General features: G+C 40.5%; 2 protein-coding genes across 6 annotated transcripts; both read right to left on the bottom strand.

Moving 5' to 3' along the window:
- Positions 1-127: 127 nt before the first annotated feature.
- On the bottom strand, positions 128-10,802 carry kti12 (KTI12 chromatin associated homolog). Of its 2 annotated transcripts, XM_029668005.2 has the most exons (13): positions 10,711-10,802; positions 9,531-9,644; positions 9,278-9,408; positions 6,925-6,974; positions 5,329-5,433; positions 3,086-3,137; positions 2,919-2,971; positions 2,713-2,768; positions 2,382-2,461; positions 1,444-1,603; positions 1,282-1,344; positions 989-1,057; positions 128-338 (listed from the first exon to the last, which is right to left on the bottom strand). In XM_029668005.2, exons 3-13 carry the CDS (start codon positions 9,340-9,342, stop codon positions 195-197), a joined length of 897 nt encoding a protein of 298 aa, XP_029523865.1. In that variant the 5' UTR covers positions 9,343-9,408; positions 9,531-9,644; positions 10,711-10,802; the 3' UTR covers positions 128-194. The 2 variants fall into 2 exon arrangements, with proteins under 2 accessions (XP_029523865.1, XP_029523867.1); XM_029668007.2 differs by lacking the exons at positions 5,329-5,433; positions 6,925-6,974; positions 9,278-9,408; positions 9,531-9,644; positions 10,711-10,802 and adding an exon at positions 4,899-5,311.
- Positions 10,803-13,324: 2,522 nt separating this feature from the next.
- znf592 (zinc finger protein 592) lies at positions 13,325-20,714 on the bottom strand. 4 transcript variants are annotated; one of them, XM_029668001.2, is made up of 10 exons: positions 20,437-20,714; positions 19,857-19,942; positions 17,457-19,764; positions 17,164-17,342; positions 16,896-17,069; positions 16,618-16,777; positions 16,241-16,513; positions 15,942-16,054; positions 15,494-15,650; positions 13,325-15,386 (listed from the first exon to the last, which is right to left on the bottom strand). In XM_029668001.2, exons 3-10 carry the CDS (start codon positions 19,743-19,745, stop codon positions 14,907-14,909), a joined length of 3,825 nt encoding a protein of 1,274 aa, XP_029523861.2. In that variant the 5' UTR covers positions 19,746-19,764; positions 19,857-19,942; positions 20,437-20,714; the 3' UTR covers positions 13,325-14,906. The 4 variants fall into 4 exon arrangements, with proteins under 4 accessions (XP_029523861.2, XP_029523863.2, XP_029523864.2 ...); XM_029668003.2 differs by having other exon boundaries at positions 15,512-15,650; XM_029668004.2 differs by having other exon boundaries at positions 16,409-16,513.
- Positions 20,715-21,021: the final 307 nt, after the last annotated feature.

Here is a 21,021-nt window from a genome sequence, read left to right as displayed (position 1 = left end):
TGAAACATTAACAGCTAAATATGATCCATTTTGAGTCATACCAAAAGGGCAACCTCGATGCAGCCTCTGAAACACATTAAGAGACACACAAAGACACTTAAAATGAATGTACTTGTCTCAGACAATGTAAACATATCATACAAGGCATCCTTAATTTTATTGACCTGAACCAAAGGCGTTAAAATAAAAAGTCATCAATGTATACTCTTGTTTAGATACTGTACAAACATGTTAGCAATGTGTCCAATATTCTCTGTCGGGTGCATCTTGGTGTAGCTGATGAACTGGCGTCGTAGTTTCCGGAGCTCTGCCATGTTTAGACTTCTGGTCAGTTCTATGTTTGACATCAGGTTAAGGAAACACAGTGATAAACACTCATGAATTCTCTGATGTGTCAGAGCTGAAAGCAAGGTTACAGTATCGAATACATTTGGCTTCGGCCCCTTTATGTCCCGAAAACACAATTTGAAGAGATGAATATATGCTTTCAGAAGTCTGTGCAGAAACATCATCTCTCTGAAGACAATCAATATTCAACTCACATTTTGTAGTTCAAGACTCCACTAGCACTACTTTGCCTGTGCTATGTTGTTCAAAGTGAGCTGCAGGGGGAACAACAAAGTACTGGTTTCTGAGTCTGCTTCGGAATCCTGATAAAAGCCAGTCGCCATGCTTCCAATGATTTGGTCCCTGTCTCAAACATCCTATGTGTTTGATGGCGATACCTTTCTGGTGGCTCAGTTGCTGCACCACCAACTGCATCAAATGAAAGATACTCTTTGATGGATGTCCATTTATCCACAGCCCCATGCTAAGAGATCCAGTTATTTGATACAAGATGACATTAACCCCTGTTGGTGCTAGACTGTTGTGAGGTGGTGATTAAAATAAAAAGAATACGTCCATGAGAGACTGTCAAATAAATAATACATTTTAGAAGGAGGAGGGGGGTATATGTGAGCAACATGCAAAATGTGGCAAAGGATATCTTTTCTGTAGCTCCTGGAACAGCAATGAGATCCCCTGGAACACTTGTCTTCTGGGAGTTGAGAATTGCCTGGTACAAACAGAAAGAGTCAATATACATTCTTCCGACAGACAGCATTGCAGACAGTATTTAATAACACAACTGAAGCAATAATGTTATGCATTAAAAAATAATACATTCAACAAATGATCCTGAAAGAAAAACAGAAACAGAAGAAAACAGCAGGGGGGTGACCAATGCAGGGATTGAAAAAACAATAAAAGGAAGTTACTGATAAATATGAAGGCTCTCACCATCAACACATCTTGTGTGACTTTGTCCAGCTCATACAAGAAGTTTGTAGATGACAGTGGTTGCTGCAACAGATGGATGAAAAACTTCACTTAAAACCTGAAACTACCAACTGCATGCAGAAACATTACTTTGTGATTTATGCATGTAAACAAGTTTCTTACACTCTGTGTCGACTGGTTAGGAGGGGGTGCTTTCCTTTTGAAGATGGCATCAGAGATGGCTTCAAATGGAAGTGTGTCTTCTTTCTGAATGGTGAAAAGTGGACTGTCCCATCTGTTCCTGGAGTCTGGAGTTTCAAATCTCAGCACCAGCGCATCTAGGCTGTGAAAGCAAAAGCAGAACCAAAGACCATGAGTCTGCAAGTCACATTAGCAAATGGAATTTCACTCATGCATCTAATTGAAGCCTATGACATTTTCATTGTGCATATAATTGTGATAATGTAAATGACTAAAATGTCATTGTAAATCAGGGCTCCCGAGTGGTGCAGCGGTCTAAGGCACTGCATCTCTGGCAACCCTAGTTCAATTCCAGGCTGTATCACAACCGGCTGTGATTGGAAGTCCCACAGGGCAGCGCACAATTGGCCCAGCGTTGTCCGGGATTGGTCGGTGTAGGCCATCATTGTAATTAAGAATTTGTTCTTAACTGACTTGCCTAGTTAAATAAAGGTTACAAATGCAATATATTGATATGAGATTGTGATTTCTTTTATTGATTATATATTTCTTTATTTCCATAAAAACCTATTTAGGGGCAGGTGTTGAAAATTAGCATAAACTACAAAACACTATAGTGCAATGCATCAGACAATTGTTTATTCAATTTGTCAATGTGTTTCTCTACCAAATAGAAATACATTAACTGTTGCCAATTTAGGCAATAACACAACATGAGCAAGAATTAGGCATCAATGGTATCTTAAAACATTTACAAAAAGTAGTCTGCATTTGTTAAAATGTGGAGATGGCCATGTTGTTTAGACATACAATGACTCATTGAGAACAAGGCGGGTCATTGAGCAGTACTGTCGTTAGCTCTTATAAATCCTGTGAGCAAAATAAAAATTGTCCAAGGGAAAGTAACTTGGTCTACTTACATCTCCTGAGTGTACTGCTCTTCAACATCCCTTTCTGTGTTCCATGTTGAGCTCACTTCGGCTGACGTCAAACAATAAACCTTCATGAATAAATATGGTACATTTAAGAGGTAAATCTCAGTGTCACCGAGAAAACAAATCTCATGAATTAAAGAAAACATATTTTGAATGGTAGCGTACACCTAAACTACATAAGCACTGTACGCCATGGTGCTCCTAAATCTGAAACAGAGTGCAAACTCCACCCACCAATAATGGCTAGTCTACCCCAAGGGGTATCATGCACAGCCACTGTTAAAATCATGTTTTCCATCAACAACATATTACATACCAGACAGTGAGGCGTCTGTGTGTGTTTGATCAGACAAAAAAGTTCATATCTGTAGCCTAATAGATTACAATAGAAGAAACACAAATTTAAAGATGTTTAGGTTAGGTGATATATGTAGAAAGCACCTTATTGCCATAGCCACCCACACACTTTTATTTGCAATATCGATCAAAATCAATTATAAAAAACAAATGGAGAACATTTACCTTTGATATAGTTCAATGAATCCAGAATTACAATATCCTCTTTGTTGATTCTCCTAATGCAATAAACCAACATTTTTTATGAATTCTTATCTGTAACTTCAAAACAAATCAAATGATTCTGGAAATAGAGGCAGCAACGTTACACAATCTATGAGCAGTACACTCACCTCTCTGCTTCAGCTCTTAGAGATCCTCTTACATTTTTCTCATTTTGAGAATCTGTGAAACATATATCAACAATGTTAATATGTGAGCTGAAACTACAATCAATATCCTATTTATTGGCTATCGCTTCACTGTTGTTAATACATAAGGGGAGGAATTTATGGGGCAATATTGGCACATGCTGCGTTCACGTGCTAGTTGGAACTAGGAAACTCAGAAATGTCCGAAGTGCTAACTGGTTGTAGACTGAACATAAATATAAACGTAAATGTCAAGTTTTGGTCCCATGTTTCATGAGCTGAAGTAAAAATCACAGAAATGTTCAATACACACAAAAAGCTTATTTATCTCAAATTGTGTGCACAAATTTGTTTACATCCCTGTTAGTGAGCATTTTTCCTTTGCCAAGAGAATCCATCCACCTGACAGGTGTGGCATATCAAGAAGCTGATTAAACAGCATGATCCTTACACACGTGCACCTTGTGATGGGGACAATAAACAGACACTAAAATGTGGAGTTGTCACACACAACCCAATGCCACAGATGTCTCAAATTGAGGGAGTGTGCAATTGGCATGCTGATTGCAGGAATGTCCACCAGAGTTGAAGCCAGAGAATTAAATGTTAATTTCTCTACCATAAGCTGCCTCCAACATTGTTTTAGAAAATTTGGCAGTACGTCCAACTGCATCACAACTGCAGACCAGGACCTCCACCTCCTGCTTCTTCACCTGCAGGATAGTCATAGACGAGCCACCCGGATAGCTGATGAAACTGTGGGTTTGCACAACCAATGAATTTCTGCATAAACTGTCATAGGAAGATCCTCTGCGTGTTCGTCATCCTCACCAGAGTCTTGACCTGACTGCAGTTAGGCGTCGTAACCTACTTCAATGGACAAATGTTAACCTTTGATGGCCACTGGCATGCTGGAAGTGCGTTCTTCACAGATTAATCCCGGCATCAACCAGGCAGATAGCATCGTGTAGGCAAGCGGTTTGCCCTATGGTGGTTATGGGCAGGCATATGCTACGGACAATGAACACAATATTACCAATGGCAATTTGAATGCACATTGTCATGCCATTCATTCGCCGCCATCACCTCATGTTTCAGCATGACAATGTACGGCCCCATGTCGCCAGGATTGGTACACAATTCCTGGAAGCTGAAAATGTCCGTTCTTCCATGGCCTGCATACTCAGACATGTCACTCATTGAGCCTGTTTGGGATGCTCTGGATTGATGTGTACGACAGTGTTCCAGTTACAGCCAATATCCAGCAACTTCGCACAGCCATTGAAGAATGGGACAAAATTCCACAGGCCGCAATCAACAGCCTGATCAACTGTATTTTGGAAGGAGATGTGTCGTGTTGCATGAGGCATATGGTGGTCACACCAGATAGACTCGTTTTCAGATACGTTAGCTAGCTATGCTAGAACAGCAAGTTAGAACCACAGAACTATAATTAATTATATTTCTATAATCTCGGGAAGTCGGTACAGAAAGGGAGTGTAGGCTACATGCATGGCAACAGCAACATTGCCCAGAACAAAGTGGTTGGGCAGTGGAGACTGCTGAGGGGAGGACAGCTCATGTCTGAAACGGAGCCAATGGAATGGCATCAAAAACATGGAAGCCGTGTATTTGATACCATTCCGCTCCAAACATTACCACGAGCCCGTTCTCCTTAATTTAAGGTGCCACCAACCTCTTTTGGTTGAAAGGCATATGTGAGCTAGCTACTGTTAGCTAAGACGTTCAGCTAGCTAACAACTGTAGCAAGCTAATCAGCTAACTTTCAGCATACCTGCGTATACAGCGTTCTTCTCAATTCCCAACGTTCCATCTCCTACATTGTGAACCTTTCTCTCTGTATTCCGTTCAAAATATTCCTGTAATTCCACCGCTCTTCGTGTTTTGCCACTACATGGAAAACCACACATTACTATGAGCGGCATAATGCTAAAAACACATGCAGCTAGCTAGGCATAAACCCGGAAGTAGTATCCGGAAGTTAGCCAACCCCATTATGAAAAAAAAAACTATTTCTACAAAGTATCTTCTTAAAACCTGATATAAAACCTAACCGCAATCCCACTGCTAACCGTATGCCTAAACCTAGCCTTAAATTAAGACAAAAAAAGCGTATTTTTGTTTTCGATCATTTTTACGACAGCAATTTTGACTTTGTGGCTGTTCTATCTAGTGGAAACCATTGCTTAGTTGTTTTTTCTCGCCTTCCACAATCTTGGGTGTGAAGCCGGGGGTGAATGTATCCTCGGTCAGGTATGGCGTCCCGGTGTTGTGCCGAAATGCTCCTCCTTCGCGCGAACCGCGCACGCCTGCAAAATAAATAGCGGTGGTACGCCAAACCGGTAAAACATGGGCCTGTCACAATCATTCAAACAAAATGTCAAGAAAACTGAGCTATAACACCATTATTTATGCCTATCATTAGGCTACCTTATGTCAAAGAAATGAGCAAATGGACTTAAACTGGTGATATAGCCTAAACTCCAAAATCCGATGTGGTTCTAAGAGAACATTTACATTTTGTCAAGGCAGAGATGATTGGCAGACACCGAGATGCGCGCGGACAGCAGTGGACGAAAACATTCTGGCCTAATGACAATCTCAAAATGTTATTACACTTTTTGGTGTTTTGTATAAAATATGTATCTTTCCATTCACCACTGTTTGGAGGCTGGAAATATGTTGCGAGTGGATGAACGTGCACGTGCGGGTAGCCTAGTAAAGGAGCCGTTTGAAGAGACTGTTTGACAATCAGATGAAAACGTCATGACTGGTTGTGTTTATGCCCGAATATAAGGTAATACATTTTAAAAGTTAAATGACAAATCTTTACTACTACACTTACAGAGATCCTATTGAATTAAACGGGATTGTATGTAATTCTATGATTAGGCTACATTTTTGGGGGCGCGTGCACACATATGAAATTAAATGTGCTTTCATCCATGGTGTGAAATGGAGTGGTAGGCTCGCGATCCAGGTTTCTGGCGCGCCCGACTCGTCTATCACTGTCACGACTATACTGAACAAAAATATAAATGCAACATTTTCATTGGTTTTACTGAGTTACAGTTAATATGAGGAAATCAGTCAATTGAATTAAATCCATTAGATCCTAATCTATGGATTTCACGACTGGGAATATAGATATGCATCTGTTGCTCACAGATACCTTGAAAAAAAATGGGCCTCAGGATCTCATCACTGTATTTTTGTGCATTCAAATTTCCATTTATAAAATGCAATTGTGTTCGTTGTCAGTAGTTTCATGCAGCACTCTGTTCACAACGTTGACATCAGCAAATCGCTCGCCCACATGACACCATACGCGTGGTCTGCCAGTTGTGAAGCTGTTTGGACCTACTGCCAAATTATCTAAAACCACGTTGGAGGCGTCTTATGGTAGAGAAATTAACATTACATTCTCTGGCAAAAGTTCTGGTGGACATTCCTGCAGTCAGTATCAGTGGCGGAACTAGAGTTTTATACGTGGGTTGGCCAAGGCTACTTCAGGGAGTCCATAGGCCATGACAGAAAATTTGTGTGTAACCCTAACCTAGCATCTAAGGAGCATGAATGAATCCTATGATTGCTGATTAGAGGTAGAAGTGATAATTCACTTAACCCGGAGTTCTTAAATGTGGTGATAGTGTGATAGTATGGTCCAAAAGGGTTACTTCACTGTAATTCTTCAAAATACTATGAATAGTCACAGTCTCTACCTCAGAACTGCAGCTCAATTTCTTTCTTTCTCTCTCTCTCTCTCACACACACACACACACACACACACACACACTCACATACTGGAGATACTTGGGTCACTCTGTTTTCATGAATATATAATCTGGGCCTATAAGTGTTGAACATACAAAGTATTTTCAGAAAATAAAGCTCAAGCACCAAGGAGATAATATAGCATTTGTGTGTTACATAAATTGCATTGTTTATTTACAAAAAAAACACACTGCAATTTGACATACCAGGTATAATAAAAAATATTAATAATTTTGGTGCCCATCAATATTACAAACTTACAGTATCATATTTATGCTCATATACATTATTTTAACTAATAGCAAAGAAACATTTTGGAATTGGCCTAATCAAGACCAAATTCAATCTGTGTGACATGATACCCTTTGGATATATCATTTTAGAATGTCAGTGTCCTAGCTAGTACACAATGCAGGTTTTAATCATGACCAGAGGGACCGCCTAAGTGACAAATTATCCTAGGTAGATTTAAAACAGCATAATTCTGCAGTTCTGGTGAGAACTGGCAAAATGTTTCACAAACTCATCCATGTTGAGGGAGCATGCCCTCCTCGACTCAACACTGAGAATTCTGAGGTGACTTTACCTGTCGTCAACCATTGTTGTCCTAAATTGGGATTTAATCAGTTTTAAAGCTGAGAATATTCTAGAAACACATCAAAGTCAAGGAGAGTAGAAGGTCTGTCCCTTCCACTTTTCTATCTCCTATCAAGAAGCTGCTTGGTTTGATGAACCTCATGTTTTAGGTCCTCTAAATCTGACTCAAAGGCTCCTCATTCAAGAATGTTGTACTCTTTGAGTTGAAAGACTGGACCCCTTGCATTATCTCACAATTCTTCTTTGAAAAACACCTCTGCCACTCAGTTGTGAGACTGTCAAGCACCTGATAAAAGACAGCTCTTTGGAAGCTCTCAACATCACTTGTGTCACAATTTTTCTGTCCTACAGTGCTCATCATCAATGAGTCGTGAAATCTTAAGCTTGTTTTAGGCTGTCTTTTAGACACTGTTTGTACACTTTTTTTGCAATGCTCTGCAATCTCTTCAACCTCTTTCCATAGTTCTCCAAAGTAACCCTCACTTCTGTAGTCCTGTAATGTGTCTGTAAGGGCACCTACTAGATCCACAGACCTTGCTAGGTTAAGAGAGCTTGATTGGAGCATGCCAGAAAGATATTTGGCATCACCAATCACTTCACAAAAGGTAACCAAAAGCCCTATGAAATGTAACTCTATCTGAGAAAGAAGGCCCCTTGCCTCCACTGATCTATCACCACTATTTTCAAGTGTGATATCCTGTAGCACTCTCAGAACTGCTGGAAGACTGTCCCTCAGATTACGGCCATTTCATGTACTGCATGCCCACCTTACATCCGTAAATCTCTGTAGTTCCCTGGGCTGCTGCTGTGGATACAGCTCTTTCTGAACTACAAGTCACTTGAGATGAACGTATGAGCCAGATACAAAGTAATAAAGCTTCTGCAGGAGAGCAAAAAAGTTAACTGCCTCATGCACTAATTTTACAGCATCGTCAAGAACTAAATTCAAACAATGTGCATTACAGTGCACAAAAAAATACTAATCTTGCACTGTTTTTAATCCGTGCAGACACCAGAATGCTTTCTGCTCATGACGGATGCACCGTCATTGCCTTGCCCCACAAGATTATTTCTGTATTCCAGATCATGATTTTCAAGGCAATCAATTATCATTTTTGTGAGACCTGCTGCATCTTATCTTTCAGCTGACAGAAACTGTAAAAAGTTTGAGGATGTAATAGTACCTCAACACTAAAGACATTTGTTCTTTTTTCCTTAAATCTTTGGTTTCATCTGCAATTACACTAAAAACTTCACTTTCTTTTACTTCTCTTAATATTTCCCTTTGTACCATCTCAGCTAAGCCCTCAAGAACTTTGTTCTGGATTTGGTGTCTTGTGTACTTTAGCATTGCCATATTCATAATTTTCTCTATGAGAGGGTCATGCTTTGCTATTTCTTCTAAGATTGTCAAAAAATGACCCTTGTTGTGAGAGTCATCAGACTCTCGATGACCTCTGCGCTATATATTGAGTGGCAGTTAATAGGAGCACATCTGCAATTGTTTTAATGTCAGTACAGTTTTCCTCCACTTTGTTTTTTCGGTCCTCATTTATGACATCTAACATTGATGAGTTGCTGTCAATAGCCCTTTTATGCTGATTCCAAGCATACATAGCATTGATATGATGCTCTGCCTTCGAATGGAGCTTAAACCCAGAGTCTTTAAACAGAGCCTTTTTCCAGTTACAAAAACCTGACTGTGATGTGAAGGCAGATTCAGGTGCATTGGGCAGAGAAAAAATGCCTACATGCGAAACAATAAGTCAAATCTTGACTTACAGAATATTCAAGCCATGAATTGTCCTTACACCAGGAGCTGGAGAAAGCCCTTTTCCTAGTACCATGCTGAGTTCTGGGAAATGTTTTCAAACACAGCTGTACAGGACCCTTTTCTCTGGATCTTGAAATGTCTGAAATACATGTTAAATAATGTGTCATATCTCTATAGAAATGTATAATTAAGTGATCCACAAGATTAGATACTAACAGCTGCTAACTAAAATGTGTAGATTAAAGTATAGGCCTGGCCTACCATTGGGTCCTTTTGGAACAGCAGATCTGGTGCTTGATGCAGTTGGGAGGGGCTGGATGACATCTCCTGGTAGCTCTGGCTCACTGTCTTGCTCTGTGTCATCCCTAGATACATCTATTACATTAAAATAAGACAAGAACCTTTAGTGTATAATCACAATGAAAATGCCACAGCCATCAAAAACACACATGAATCAACAACCAACATTTTAAAGTGAGGTTTAACCTGACAAAATAATCTATTACAAACTGAAGCTAAACTTAAATTCTGAACTGGGCATGTGACTGACTGCCTGCTAGATGCTCTGACCTAGTGGTGGTAGACTGAGTCCTTGTGAAGTCTGACCACACTGACTCTGACAAGCCTCAGGTAGGGAGTTGCTCTGACCTAGTGGTGGTAGACTGAGTCCTTGTGAAGTCTGACCACACTGACTCTGACAAGCCTCAGGTAGGGAGTTGCTCTGACCTAGTGGTGGTAGACTGAGTCCTTGTGAAGTCTGACCACACTGACTCTGACAAGCCTCAGGTAGGGAGTTGCTCTGACCTAGTGGTGGTAGACTGAGTCTTTGTGAAGTCTGACCACACTGACTCTGACAAGCCTCAGGTAGGGAGTTGCTCTGACCTAGTGGTGGTAGACTGAGTCTTTGTGAAGTCTGACCACACTGACTCTGACAAGCCTCAGGTAGGGAGTTGCTCTGGGGTCCAGTGGTGATGCAAGGGCTGGGGTCTGTTTGCACCTGATCTGCCTGTTTGTGCTTCTTTAAAAAGAAGTGTGATATCTCTCCCTTTCTTTTCATGTTTAATTGTGGTAATATTTTGAGTAACATTAACAGATTGATAATAACAATAGTTGGTTTTGAGTTCAAGTACAAAAATCTAACTGAAATAAAGGATTCCAAATTGCTGAATGTTAACTTGCTGAACACTGACAGCTGTAGCCGACTAGTTACCCCACATTAGCTAAACATTCGTATACTGTCATTTACGACACTGCACTGTATATGCGTTTATTACTAGCACAGATGTAAACATAATGTTAGGCTAAATTGGGAACCGATCTCTCTTATCTGATTAACTGTCTGTTAATGGAGCCAAAGGATTCAAGTTAATTTACACAGCGACTCAACTTTCGTAATAGTTGTTCAGTAAACCTAAACCCGATGCTAAACCTTAAAACTTACTTCAAATATGATGCTTTCGCCAATCTCGAAAATAGATCGTGAAGCTGTGGAAATATTATCTCTTCTTCTATATGTTCTTCTTCTTCTTCTTCTTCTTCTTCTGTATCTCGCAACCAACGTTAATATTCTCTCTTCCTCGTCCTCGATTTGAAAAATGCGCCACCTAACGTCAAAATAAATGCTTCTTTCAACAAGAGGTGAAATGAGATGTCAATCAGCATCAAACTGCCAGTAGCGAATACAATTTTAGGGTGGCACCCGGGGTGGCCAATCAGATGTCAGGGGTGTCCAGTGCCAACCTGGACATCCCTCTGGCTCCGCCCCTGGTCAGCATGCCAATTGCGCAATCCCTCAAAACTTGAGACATCTGTGGCATTGTGTTGTATGACAAAACTACACATTTTAGAGGGGCCTTTTATTGTCCCCAGCACAAGGTGCACCTGTGTAATGATCATGCCGATTAATCAGTTTCTTGATATGCCAAGTGGATGGATTATCTTGGCAAAGGAGAAATGCTCTCTAACAGAGATGTAAACAAATTTGTGCACAACATTTGAGAGGAATAAGCTTTTTGTGCATAAGGAAACATTTTCTGGGATCTTTCATATATCAGCTCATGAAACCAACACTTGACATGTTGCGTTCATATTTTTTGTTCAGTGTATAACCACAGATGGACAAGGTTTATGTAAAATATAATCTTTGGTATATCTTCACATCACACATCATTGATAATCAAAGCATTAAGTGATGTGAAGGGTATATGCTCTAAGGCTGAACACATTATCCGTTTATAGTGTAAAGAAGTGTTGATAGAACATCGATTAATTGCTAAAACAATAAGTGTAGTGGACAGGCTTCATTTTATATGATAAATGTGGGTGACAGTGACCTAAATTGCCTCAAGACATGAAACATTTTTGTTATTCAATTTTTATTCAGATATGAGAAGCACTACAAGAGTATATAATTATGGGAAGAAATATATGTATATATATATATATATAACCTTTTTTTATAATACATTAGGCTAGTTTAGCTCAGCTTTCCCAAACTTGGTCCTGGAGACTCAAAGGGGTGCACGTTCTGGTTTCTGCCCTAGTACTACACGGCTGATTCAAATAATCAAAGCTTGATGATTAGTTGATTATTTTAATCAGTTGTGTAGTGCTAGGACAAAAACCAAAACGTGCACCTCTTGGGGTCCTGAGGACCGAGTTTGAGAAACGCTGGTTTAGATTAACATCTTGCGAATGTCGATATGATGACTTTATTGAAATCCTCCATTCATCTTCTTTCTGGGTTGATACTGTACAGGTGTTGCGTGCCCTCTGCCTTCTCAGTTTATTTCTGTTGGTTCAAATGATGTCCAGTAATTTCATCAGGAAAACCGCCTAACAATTTAACAAATGAAATAAAAATACATTGTGCTGTTAGGTCAACACGAAATACACAAGGGAAATTACAACGCAGCATGTGCCTGCGACCAATCTGGCATTAGGCTGATATAGGCAGAGACGGTAATTAATGTACTCTCTGTTGGTACGGTACACACACATACAGTATAGGCTACTGCTTGCACATGAATGTATCATATGGAATGTGATACATGTACAATAAGAACCCAACATCAACATACACCATTCACTTACAGTAGATACCTTAAACCCCTTTTAACTCACCCGATCTAATGCCCCGTTTCTGCGGAATCTGTAGAGCACTTTTCAGCACCTCTTCAATTAACAGCTCTGTCAAACTCTCTGCCTTGCGCTTGGGGTTGGCAGACTGAACTCCAAAAGGGATCTTTCCACCCCGGAAGGAAGACTCCAAAAACGAGCTATCCACACTTTTCTTGCCCATGAAATGGCCTAAGGACAAAATATACATTTTAAAATGTTATCAATATATGACTAATCACAAATAGTAAACGGAGTTATCTCACTAAACTAAACCAACATATTATGGTGATATAACATGACATCAAAATTCAATTGTAAAGTAAAAAAAAGTGCTCTAGCCTCAATTTTGAAATAATTTCTAGTGACACTTTATAAATGACAATAACTTACCAGTTGCCCATAAACTTCCCCTCTGATTTACCTTGATGTTTGAAACTTTATTTCTAAGTTCATTTAAATTGAGACTCATCGAAGATGTCATACCTATGTATGAGAGTAGAACAAAGCAAGAAAGAAGTCCCGATTTGCAGGTCAATGTGCCTCTCGTCATCCTTTTTAAAAAACTAGAGTATTTGTGTACAGAATATGGTAGGCTACTTGTCAAGGTTAAAACCACCCCTTTCTCTGCTCTTGGGAATTTCGTGCTCTCGTGTCACAGCACGAGCATTTATATGTTCACGCGCCGTTTATTGAAATGAGATTAAGTCATTCATTATCAACCCCGCTGGCTACTGCTTATTACTTGACTGGGATTGGATTTGGCGCATCATATTGTCCAGTCGTTTGGGGAGACGGGGAGACACTAGCCATATTGGTTTGACTGGACTGAGAAAAAAACCTTTTGAAGGGCAAACATGTTTTTTTTCTCCAGCACATTTTCATCACAGAAGGGAGATCAGCTATACCAGAAGGGATCATTTCAGGACAAAGGATGCTTATGCTGACACGTTCATGTTTATTTGCAGTTATTTGAAGTAAACATTACAGCAAGGCACAATGGCCGATGCAGGTTGAATATATATGTGATGGATTAAGAAATGCTGCAAATATAAAGGGTTCATTAGCTACTGTGTACATGGATTAGTTTACATGTCCATAATATTGTACATATTATCAAAAGTACAAAGTTTCTCTTGACAGGCTATATAAAAACACTGAGATGTGAAGTTTCATAGACACTGCGTTTTAACAGTGGCTCTGTTTGGGATGAACACTGACTATCAGATAACCACTAGAAAATGAACAGTTCATACAGCACTTTAATAGAAAGTTTACAAGATAAGTCAATGTGACTATAAATAATCTCCAAAGTAATTTATAAAATTTAATATTGTGGGAGATATACATTGAGAATAATAATTAATTTGACATTGCTTGCAACAAAAGTGAAATCTCCCAAAACATCCCAAGTTTAACAATCACTGCCATACACCATGGAGGTAGATACAGCTGCACAGGTGTCCATCATCAGCTTATTTCAACATGTTCCCATGCACTCAGACATGCTCTAACCCTTTACATTTAAATCACTGCTCTTTTAATTGCCTTAGTACACTGCTGGCAATGAGCCACTTCCAACACCCTGCATTATCTTGCAAAACAGATGCTTTCTCACACTCACCAAAGATAACTAACCAAGAAAAACATCAATGACATCACTAAGACAAGTCACCACTACTATGAATATAGATATAAGAGCATTTTAAATGAATGAATGCTCACTTTTACCAAGCTACAAAATCAGTAGTAAAAAAAGGTAATATCTTTTAGCAAGGCATTTAACTCCAACACCTGTATTTGATCTTGTAGAAAAGTGCTATTTGGGTAGTTTAGCCAGCTTTCATAATAAATGAATGTGAAACTATTTTTGGTATGGAATGGATATAAAATATATAATCTGTGCTAAATGGTACCTAGGTAAGAGTAAATATTTCAACATACAGTATGATAGAAGCTGTAATACTGTTACATAACACCAGTACAGCCACGACCTGCTTGAAGCGCCATCTATTATTATGTATTTTATAAGGCCAAAAATATGAAACCAAGCATATGATATGGCTGCCATAAACTAAAGCAAAGTCATTATGATATGAAACTAAATGTGAGGTAAGCCTGAGGGACGTAACTGATAGAACTACAGAATATTGATGAACCAAACCCTGTGCCTTTACAGGTGGGTGTGGTTATGTACCAGAGGCATTTTAATACATGTATTACAATACAAAACATGCAAGCTTCAAAGGTAAAACAAAGTAAATAATTCATTATAATCTTTTTCTAAAATTACCCAATTGATTTGGAACAACTGCCAGTCTCAAGGCTTTGAGAAACACAAAAAGCATTTAGTTTAAAGGCAAAAAATTAAATTAAAAAAGGTACCACTTTAGTGCAGCATGTCAAGCATCTGAAGTTAAACTACTATTACCCAAGGAAATGGAGATTGCAGCTTTTATGAAGTTCAAAATTGCTCTCATTGATTTTATTTTGCCTGCTGATGACACTATCCATGAAACTCTAGGTGAAAGCTGTATGTGGATTTACAGTCAGTCTTACTGCAGGCTCACAGTGCAACCTGGTTGGATCCTCTGCCCGTTGGGGGTCAGATTTAACTAATGGTGGTGGCAAGTCCTCTCGCTCATTCACACCCACTGCTTTCCCCACGTCCTCTTCCTGCTTCTTTCTGCATTCGTACTCCATGTCCATCCTTTCTTTCCTCTCTTCTTCGGGCTCTTTGACTTTGTGCACAATAAACAGGTGTCTGTTGAGAGATAGCTGGGACGCAAAACATAATCCACAGTGCAGGCATTGGGGAGTGTTTTCATCAGTTTTATGCTGAGGTATGTGCTTCTGGAACTGTGTGCCATCCTCTGTGGTGAAGCCACACTTTGAGCAGCGAAACTGATGTTTCAGACGCTTGGCGGGGGAGCCTTCTAGGGCAGCGCCTTCCTGCCCCTCTCCCTCAGACTCAACAGCAGGTCTCTTTGAAACAGGTCCCTGCATATCAAAGTTATAGATGATTATATTTAAAAAGTGTATATTTTTTGACAATGTGTAAAATGCTGAAGAAATGAAATATGACAGATCATACATATTGGTATTACTTTTAAAAGAAAAATCACCTCTCCCAAGGCTTTACTGCTATCCAGAGGGGCTGATTTTAACAGACTGAAGTCTGGATTTTTGATCCCATGCATCAAACTGATGTGGTTCTTCAACATGATGTTTGTAGTGAATGTTGTCCTCTCATCTGTGCAATACCTGCACAATAAGAATAAATTATATCATACTAAAAATAGTCATAAAATGTGGTAACCACCGTTTTGTTTTTACATGTTTGTCCATTTACTGTGGAGCCACCCAGCAGCCAATAAGTGCCAGTTATGCCCCAATCTTTCAGGAGGCAATGTACTGGGCCCAGTTTCCCAAAAGCATCTTAAGGCTATGTTAATCTTAGAACAATAAGATCCTATGGTTCCAAAGATTAACTTAGCCTTAAGATGCTTTTGGGAAACCGGCCCTGTAATGTAGATTTCAGGATGAAACCCTCACCAGCAGGTAAATGTATTTTTCTTTCCATCGTGGTCATTGCGAATGTGTCTTCTCAAACTTGTAGAGGAATTGAAAGACCTCTCACACTGCCGGCATGGATAACTCTTCAATGACTACAGAATGCACAGAGAGCAGATTTACTTAATTAAGGGTTGAGCTGAATTATTTCATTTCATTAAGGGGCCTGAAGGTTGTAAATCCCACATCTGAGGTGGTCCCTAAATTATCATCTGTCCTATAGTATAAATGCTACAGCAATTTGTTTGAATGCGCAATAAAATGACCAAATTGATCCTCACCCTCCCATGGCTTTTCTTCATGTGAGAGACATAGGCTTCTCGGTCAGGCAGCCAGTGTAGGCACTCTCCACAGTTCCAGCCAGCATTCTTCAGATTGGGCTTGCTGTCTCTAGCAGCCAAGTTGGCCCTTTTTCTGGTTCCATCTGAGTGTTTTATGGGAGTGTTTACCTTTGGCTGGTGGAATCCCGAGGTAACATCTTGGTGCTGTGCAGTCATCTCTGGTGGTTTTGTGCTTTTCTCCACCTCCTCTTTGAAGATTCCTCCATGTACCCCCTGTAATATAGACAGACAGCTTTAAAAAGACAGAGCTAAAAACTGAGCATTATGTGCCCTTTTATGTCAATGTGACGAGATTGAAGATGATGATGATGCCATACCTTGAAGTGCTGCATTAACGGCAGCTTTTGGGTGAAGATTGAAGTGCACTCAGGGCACTTGAACACACAGGTAGCACGCTTTTTGGCGTTCTGATAGAAGTGCTGAAGCAATAACTGCTTTTTCTTGAACACCGTCTCACAAGAACACTTGAAGATTAACCTGGAACAGAAAAACATCCCAATTAGAACAAATAGCATTGAAATCAATCACATCAAACTTTAAAATGTGTTTGCAAATATGCCCATTTCAGAACATGCATTTAGTTACACAAACTCACTGAGGGGACACTTTGCTGGCATTGTGCTTAGTTGTCAAATGCATTTGACATCCACCAGAAGACTTGAAAGCAACAGGACAGATGGTGCACTTATAGAAGACCTCACAGTGTTTCTCCTCAATGTGACTCTTCTGCACATTAAATGACATGAAAACCATATCACAATGAAGACACCTAGAAGAAAAAGGATTTACAAAAAAGTGGACAACATTATAAGAATAGTTTTGTGTTATGTATCCACTGAGCATATACTTTAGTAATGACTTACTTATAGCCAGCCTTGCGTGCATAGTGAAGACAGTTCTCCTTCACATGCTTCTGTATATCCACAGAGCGACTCAGCGCACCACACTCAGGGCAGCAATAAGGGGACTTGTGGGCATGAATACGCTGGTGAGCCCGGTAGCTGCACTTGTTGGGTAGCAGCATTGAGCACACCTTACACATCTATATGACAAAATAACACAGAGCAAAACATATAGAAATACTCTCATTTTTACCTGGCCTATGATACTGAACATTTCAGCAATTATAATTATTTCCAATTGAATTATTTCTCACCAGTCCCTCCATTTCTTCCGACAACCTCTGGTAATGGCCTGCGAGACCTTTGTAGTCCAATAGCTGCTTGTTACACTCGAGGCAGCGGAGTCTGTGGCGGATGACTTTGTCTGGATAGAGGGGCATGACTGGTTGGCTTTTAGTTGAGGATAATGGGGGCACATGGGAGCCCACATGCACAGAGGATTCAGTGATCAAGGGTGCAAACATCTGTCCCTCTGCTATGGGCTTCATGGAGAGCTGTGTGCACTGCATCACCACACCTTTGTTCTTATGTTCCCGTGCATGTGCCAGCAGGGCACACTTGTTGAAGAATACCATGGTCTTAGCACAGTGGGTGCAGGCTACTTCAATGTGCACACTCCTCCTGCCATAATGATAAACAAGACTCCTCTCTACCCCAAAGGAGTCCCCACACTCCAGGCAGCAATATCCACGTGGTGGCAAGTTGATGTTGCTCTCAGGTGGTGGGTTTAGGTTGGGTACATATGTGGGTACAGGGTTGGCATTATTTAACAGTCTGTTTAAAGTTCCTGCTGCTGTGCTAGGAATGGCAGCACGTGGATTAGGGGCAGCTTTTTTCACTTGGTGTACCAATGGGACAGTGCTGCACACCATAGAAGAGGAAAGTGTGTGTTGTTGGCTCTGTTGATGGGAGGTGGAGCGTGCTGCGACTGAGGCAGCAACACTGTGAGGGACTAGGTTCAGGTTAGCTAAGTGCATTGCCTTGGGAAGCAAGCTTGTATTGGGGGAGTTGCCTGTTTGAACTGATGAAATCCTCTTTTGTGTAGAAGGCCCATGCTGGGCAACTGGCATAGACCTCATAACAGGACTACTTGTATTATGAAAAATAGTTGCGGACTGCATTTGTCCTGGCCTCTTGGAGTTCCCCTCTAATTTAGTATCAGTAACCTTTGAGGGCAGAGCACCAACTGGTGTACTTTTGATGGGCATATCAACAATAATATCACTTATCACATTATGAGAGGGATAGGGAGACAAACTAGGGTAGGCATCCTCAACAATCATACTCTGGGATGGAGAGGACTCAACAGAGTGAACGTCCTCGTTTTCTGAATCAGGTACTACACTGGTAACCGTGCGCTGGATTTGCCCAGTCGTGGTTTTAATGGTCTTTATCCTGACCCTCGGTATGGCTGGGGGTGAGCCAGATGCCAGTGCTGGGGATCCCTTGCCACTGCTGTTACTGCAAATGCTTACAGGACTGTCAGGTGGTTTCATTAACCGCTTCACAGCTTCAAGAGGACTCCTGGGACTTTGTGGTGACATGGGCACTTTTGGACTAACCTTTATGTTGTCATCATGAGCCAATGATAAGTCTTGATAGTTTGGTTGTTCACTGGGATCCTTTCTGGCATTTAGAGCCACTAATGCCTCAAGGCATGACGATACTTTTGATGTTGGAGTTTTGACACATGGATGAGATGTGGGCATATTAGACGCTGCCACTATATTAACGTTACTGCTTGACTCAATATTGTTATGATCATTTGTAGGGAGCATTGCACTACTATGACAATCTCCCTTTACCTTCTGGTCACTGACATTACTGGCAGGCTTCTCTGTCCTGGTATCCTCTGCTTTGATAGATTCTCCTTTGCTCCTTGGAAGGTTCTCAGGTACGTCACAGTCTACTTCATGGCACTTGTCAAACATGCTGTAAGACAGCTGTTTTTTCTGATTGTCTGACATTGGGGGTTCTGCAGACATAAATATAGAGGCAGCAGGGAAGTAGGGTCTCTCTTGTTTTGGACGGATATCAACTCCATTGCTTCGGCTGTCTTCAGATTCTGGACTAGAGATGGGGCTGAACTGGGAAAAGGACTGTGAGAAGGATGGCGTTCCTTCAAGTTTGTGCTGGACGGGGGTCTTCCCTAAGAGTCCTCTTGAGCCACCCCCATTCAAAGCAGACACAAAAGACTTAGAACCACTGTGGTCTATCTGGTGAGACTCCATGGTGGCCCCTGACCCCCTGAAACCATTTTGCAATGGGTGTCCAAAGTGTGGGCCCTCTCTCTCTCCACCACTATCAGACGACTCCTGGCGACTTGTGTTCTTCACTATAACACTGACAGCAGGTACATCAGATGCACCCACAGCTTGGTGAACAGATAAGCTGTCATCCATACACATCCCTGTGTGTTTCAGCTGACCTTCTGCCTCATCGTGACTCTCCTGGATGTTCTCTTTGGCATCCAAACTGGTGGCATCGGGGATGTCAAAGGCAGCCAAAAGATCATCAAAATCAGGGGTCTTCATGTCCCCCATGTTCAAATGCTTGCAAAACCTGAGTAAAACACAGAGTTAAAACATAAGCACATAAACTTACAAGATATATGGCATATTCCCTGAGGACAGTGACGTTGGAGGGTTCTTTACCATTTGGCTCTTGTTTATGTTTGTTGCTAAAATTCTGCAAGGTTGTCAGTTGGTGTCACTATGGGACGCTCCCTCTGTGCAGATACCTGAGATCAATTAATATGAATTATGTTTACTTTAAAGTGCACTAACTAGCTACCTTGTAATGCTAAACATTTTGGCTCACCAACGTTAGCTAACTAGCTGTCAAATAACTTCGCCTAGCACTTGACCCAAGTGGCTACTTAGCTAGCTAGAAAACGTTAACAAATCTCCAGCTGGCAAGCTAGCCACAACAAAGTGTAGATTATTGAAGTTTAACGTCAAAATAGATTGCTGGCTATAATATATCTCATCAAACGTATTATACTACAAGAGAGCTGTTGAAACTGTAGCTAAATAAAGCGTATATGTGTATAGAGGCTAGAGATAGCTGTTAGTTAGCAAGCTAGCTAAAGTAACGTTAGAAGTGTAGTTATCTCGGATATTTGACACTTTCAGTTCTAACATAGCTAACGTTAACTCAATGACAAGCTAAATCATCTAGCTATGAGATTAAATATATATTCGAATATATAACGAGTACAAAATAAGAGTTCACCTATCTATCGATTAGCTACCGGTGTTGCTGCCATAATTCTCCCCAGGCCTCGTTCTTTTCGGGTGGACTTCTTCCTTTGCAACAAAACAGCTAGCTAGCTTATTGATTTCTTGCTAGATAACCCGCGGGCGCTAACATGTCCTGTTATCTAGCGAGCCTGTAGTAAAAATGTATTGAACATTCACAAATTGATGAACTATTGGAAGCTATCAATGTGATAGGCTTCAGTAATTGTTATGTGAAAAGGCATTCCACCCCTTCGTCACCAGACCAGTGTGTTGTGAACAACATTAGCGTGAGCAACAATAGCGGATTCGAGGGATCGCCTTCAAAATAAAAGCCCCTCAATGAAAGTGATGCAAACCGACAGAAAACAGTGGAATCATGCCACAATTGGACTCGAATATATCATGCTAAACAAGGTTGGAATGTTGTTATATAAATTCAACAAAATACAATAATTAGTTAATTTGACACAAAAAATGTAAGAATCAGTTGAAATCGCGCTGTTGATGTATTAGACTTCAGAATTGCATTTGGGGCACATAGTGGTGTAACGTAAAAATAATGTAAAGTCGTTTTGGG

The sequence above is a fragment of the Oncorhynchus nerka genome, linkage group LG9a (genome assembly GCF_034236695.1).
Source record: "Oncorhynchus nerka isolate Pitt River linkage group LG9a, Oner_Uvic_2.0, whole genome shotgun sequence".
Taxonomy (NCBI): Eukaryota; Metazoa; Chordata; class Actinopteri; order Salmoniformes; family Salmonidae; genus Oncorhynchus; species Oncorhynchus nerka.
The sequence above is the reverse complement of the archived record's forward strand: the minus strand, read 5'-3'. Positions and strand labels throughout refer to the sequence as shown.

Bases quoted from the DNA above. Each gene is read 5' to 3' on its own strand.
- kti12 (XM_029668005.2), bottom strand. From the start codon at position 9,342: ATGGTACTAGGAAAAGGGCTTTCTCCAGCTCCTGGTGTAAGGACAATT. The intron at 6,975-9,277 runs GTAAGTCAAGAT...CAACACTTATAG, and splicing joins ATTCATGGCTTGAATATTCT to GCCCAGATTATATATTCATG. The intron at 1,604-2,381 runs GTAAGTAGACCA...TTGCTTTCACAG, and splicing joins GAGCAGTACACTCAGGAGAT to CCTAGATGCGCTGGTGCTGA.
- znf592 (XM_029668001.2), bottom strand. From the start codon at position 19,745: ATGGGGGACATGAAGACCCCTGATTTTGATGATCTTTTGGCTGCCTTT. The intron at 16,778-16,895 runs GTGAGTTTGTGT...TTTCTGTTCCAG, and splicing joins GCCAGCAAAGTGTCCCCTCA to GTTAATCTTCAAGTGTTCTT. The intron at 15,651-15,941 runs GTGAGGGTTTCA...CTTATTGTGCAG, and splicing joins AAAAATACATTTACCTGCTG to GTATTGCACAGATGAGAGGA.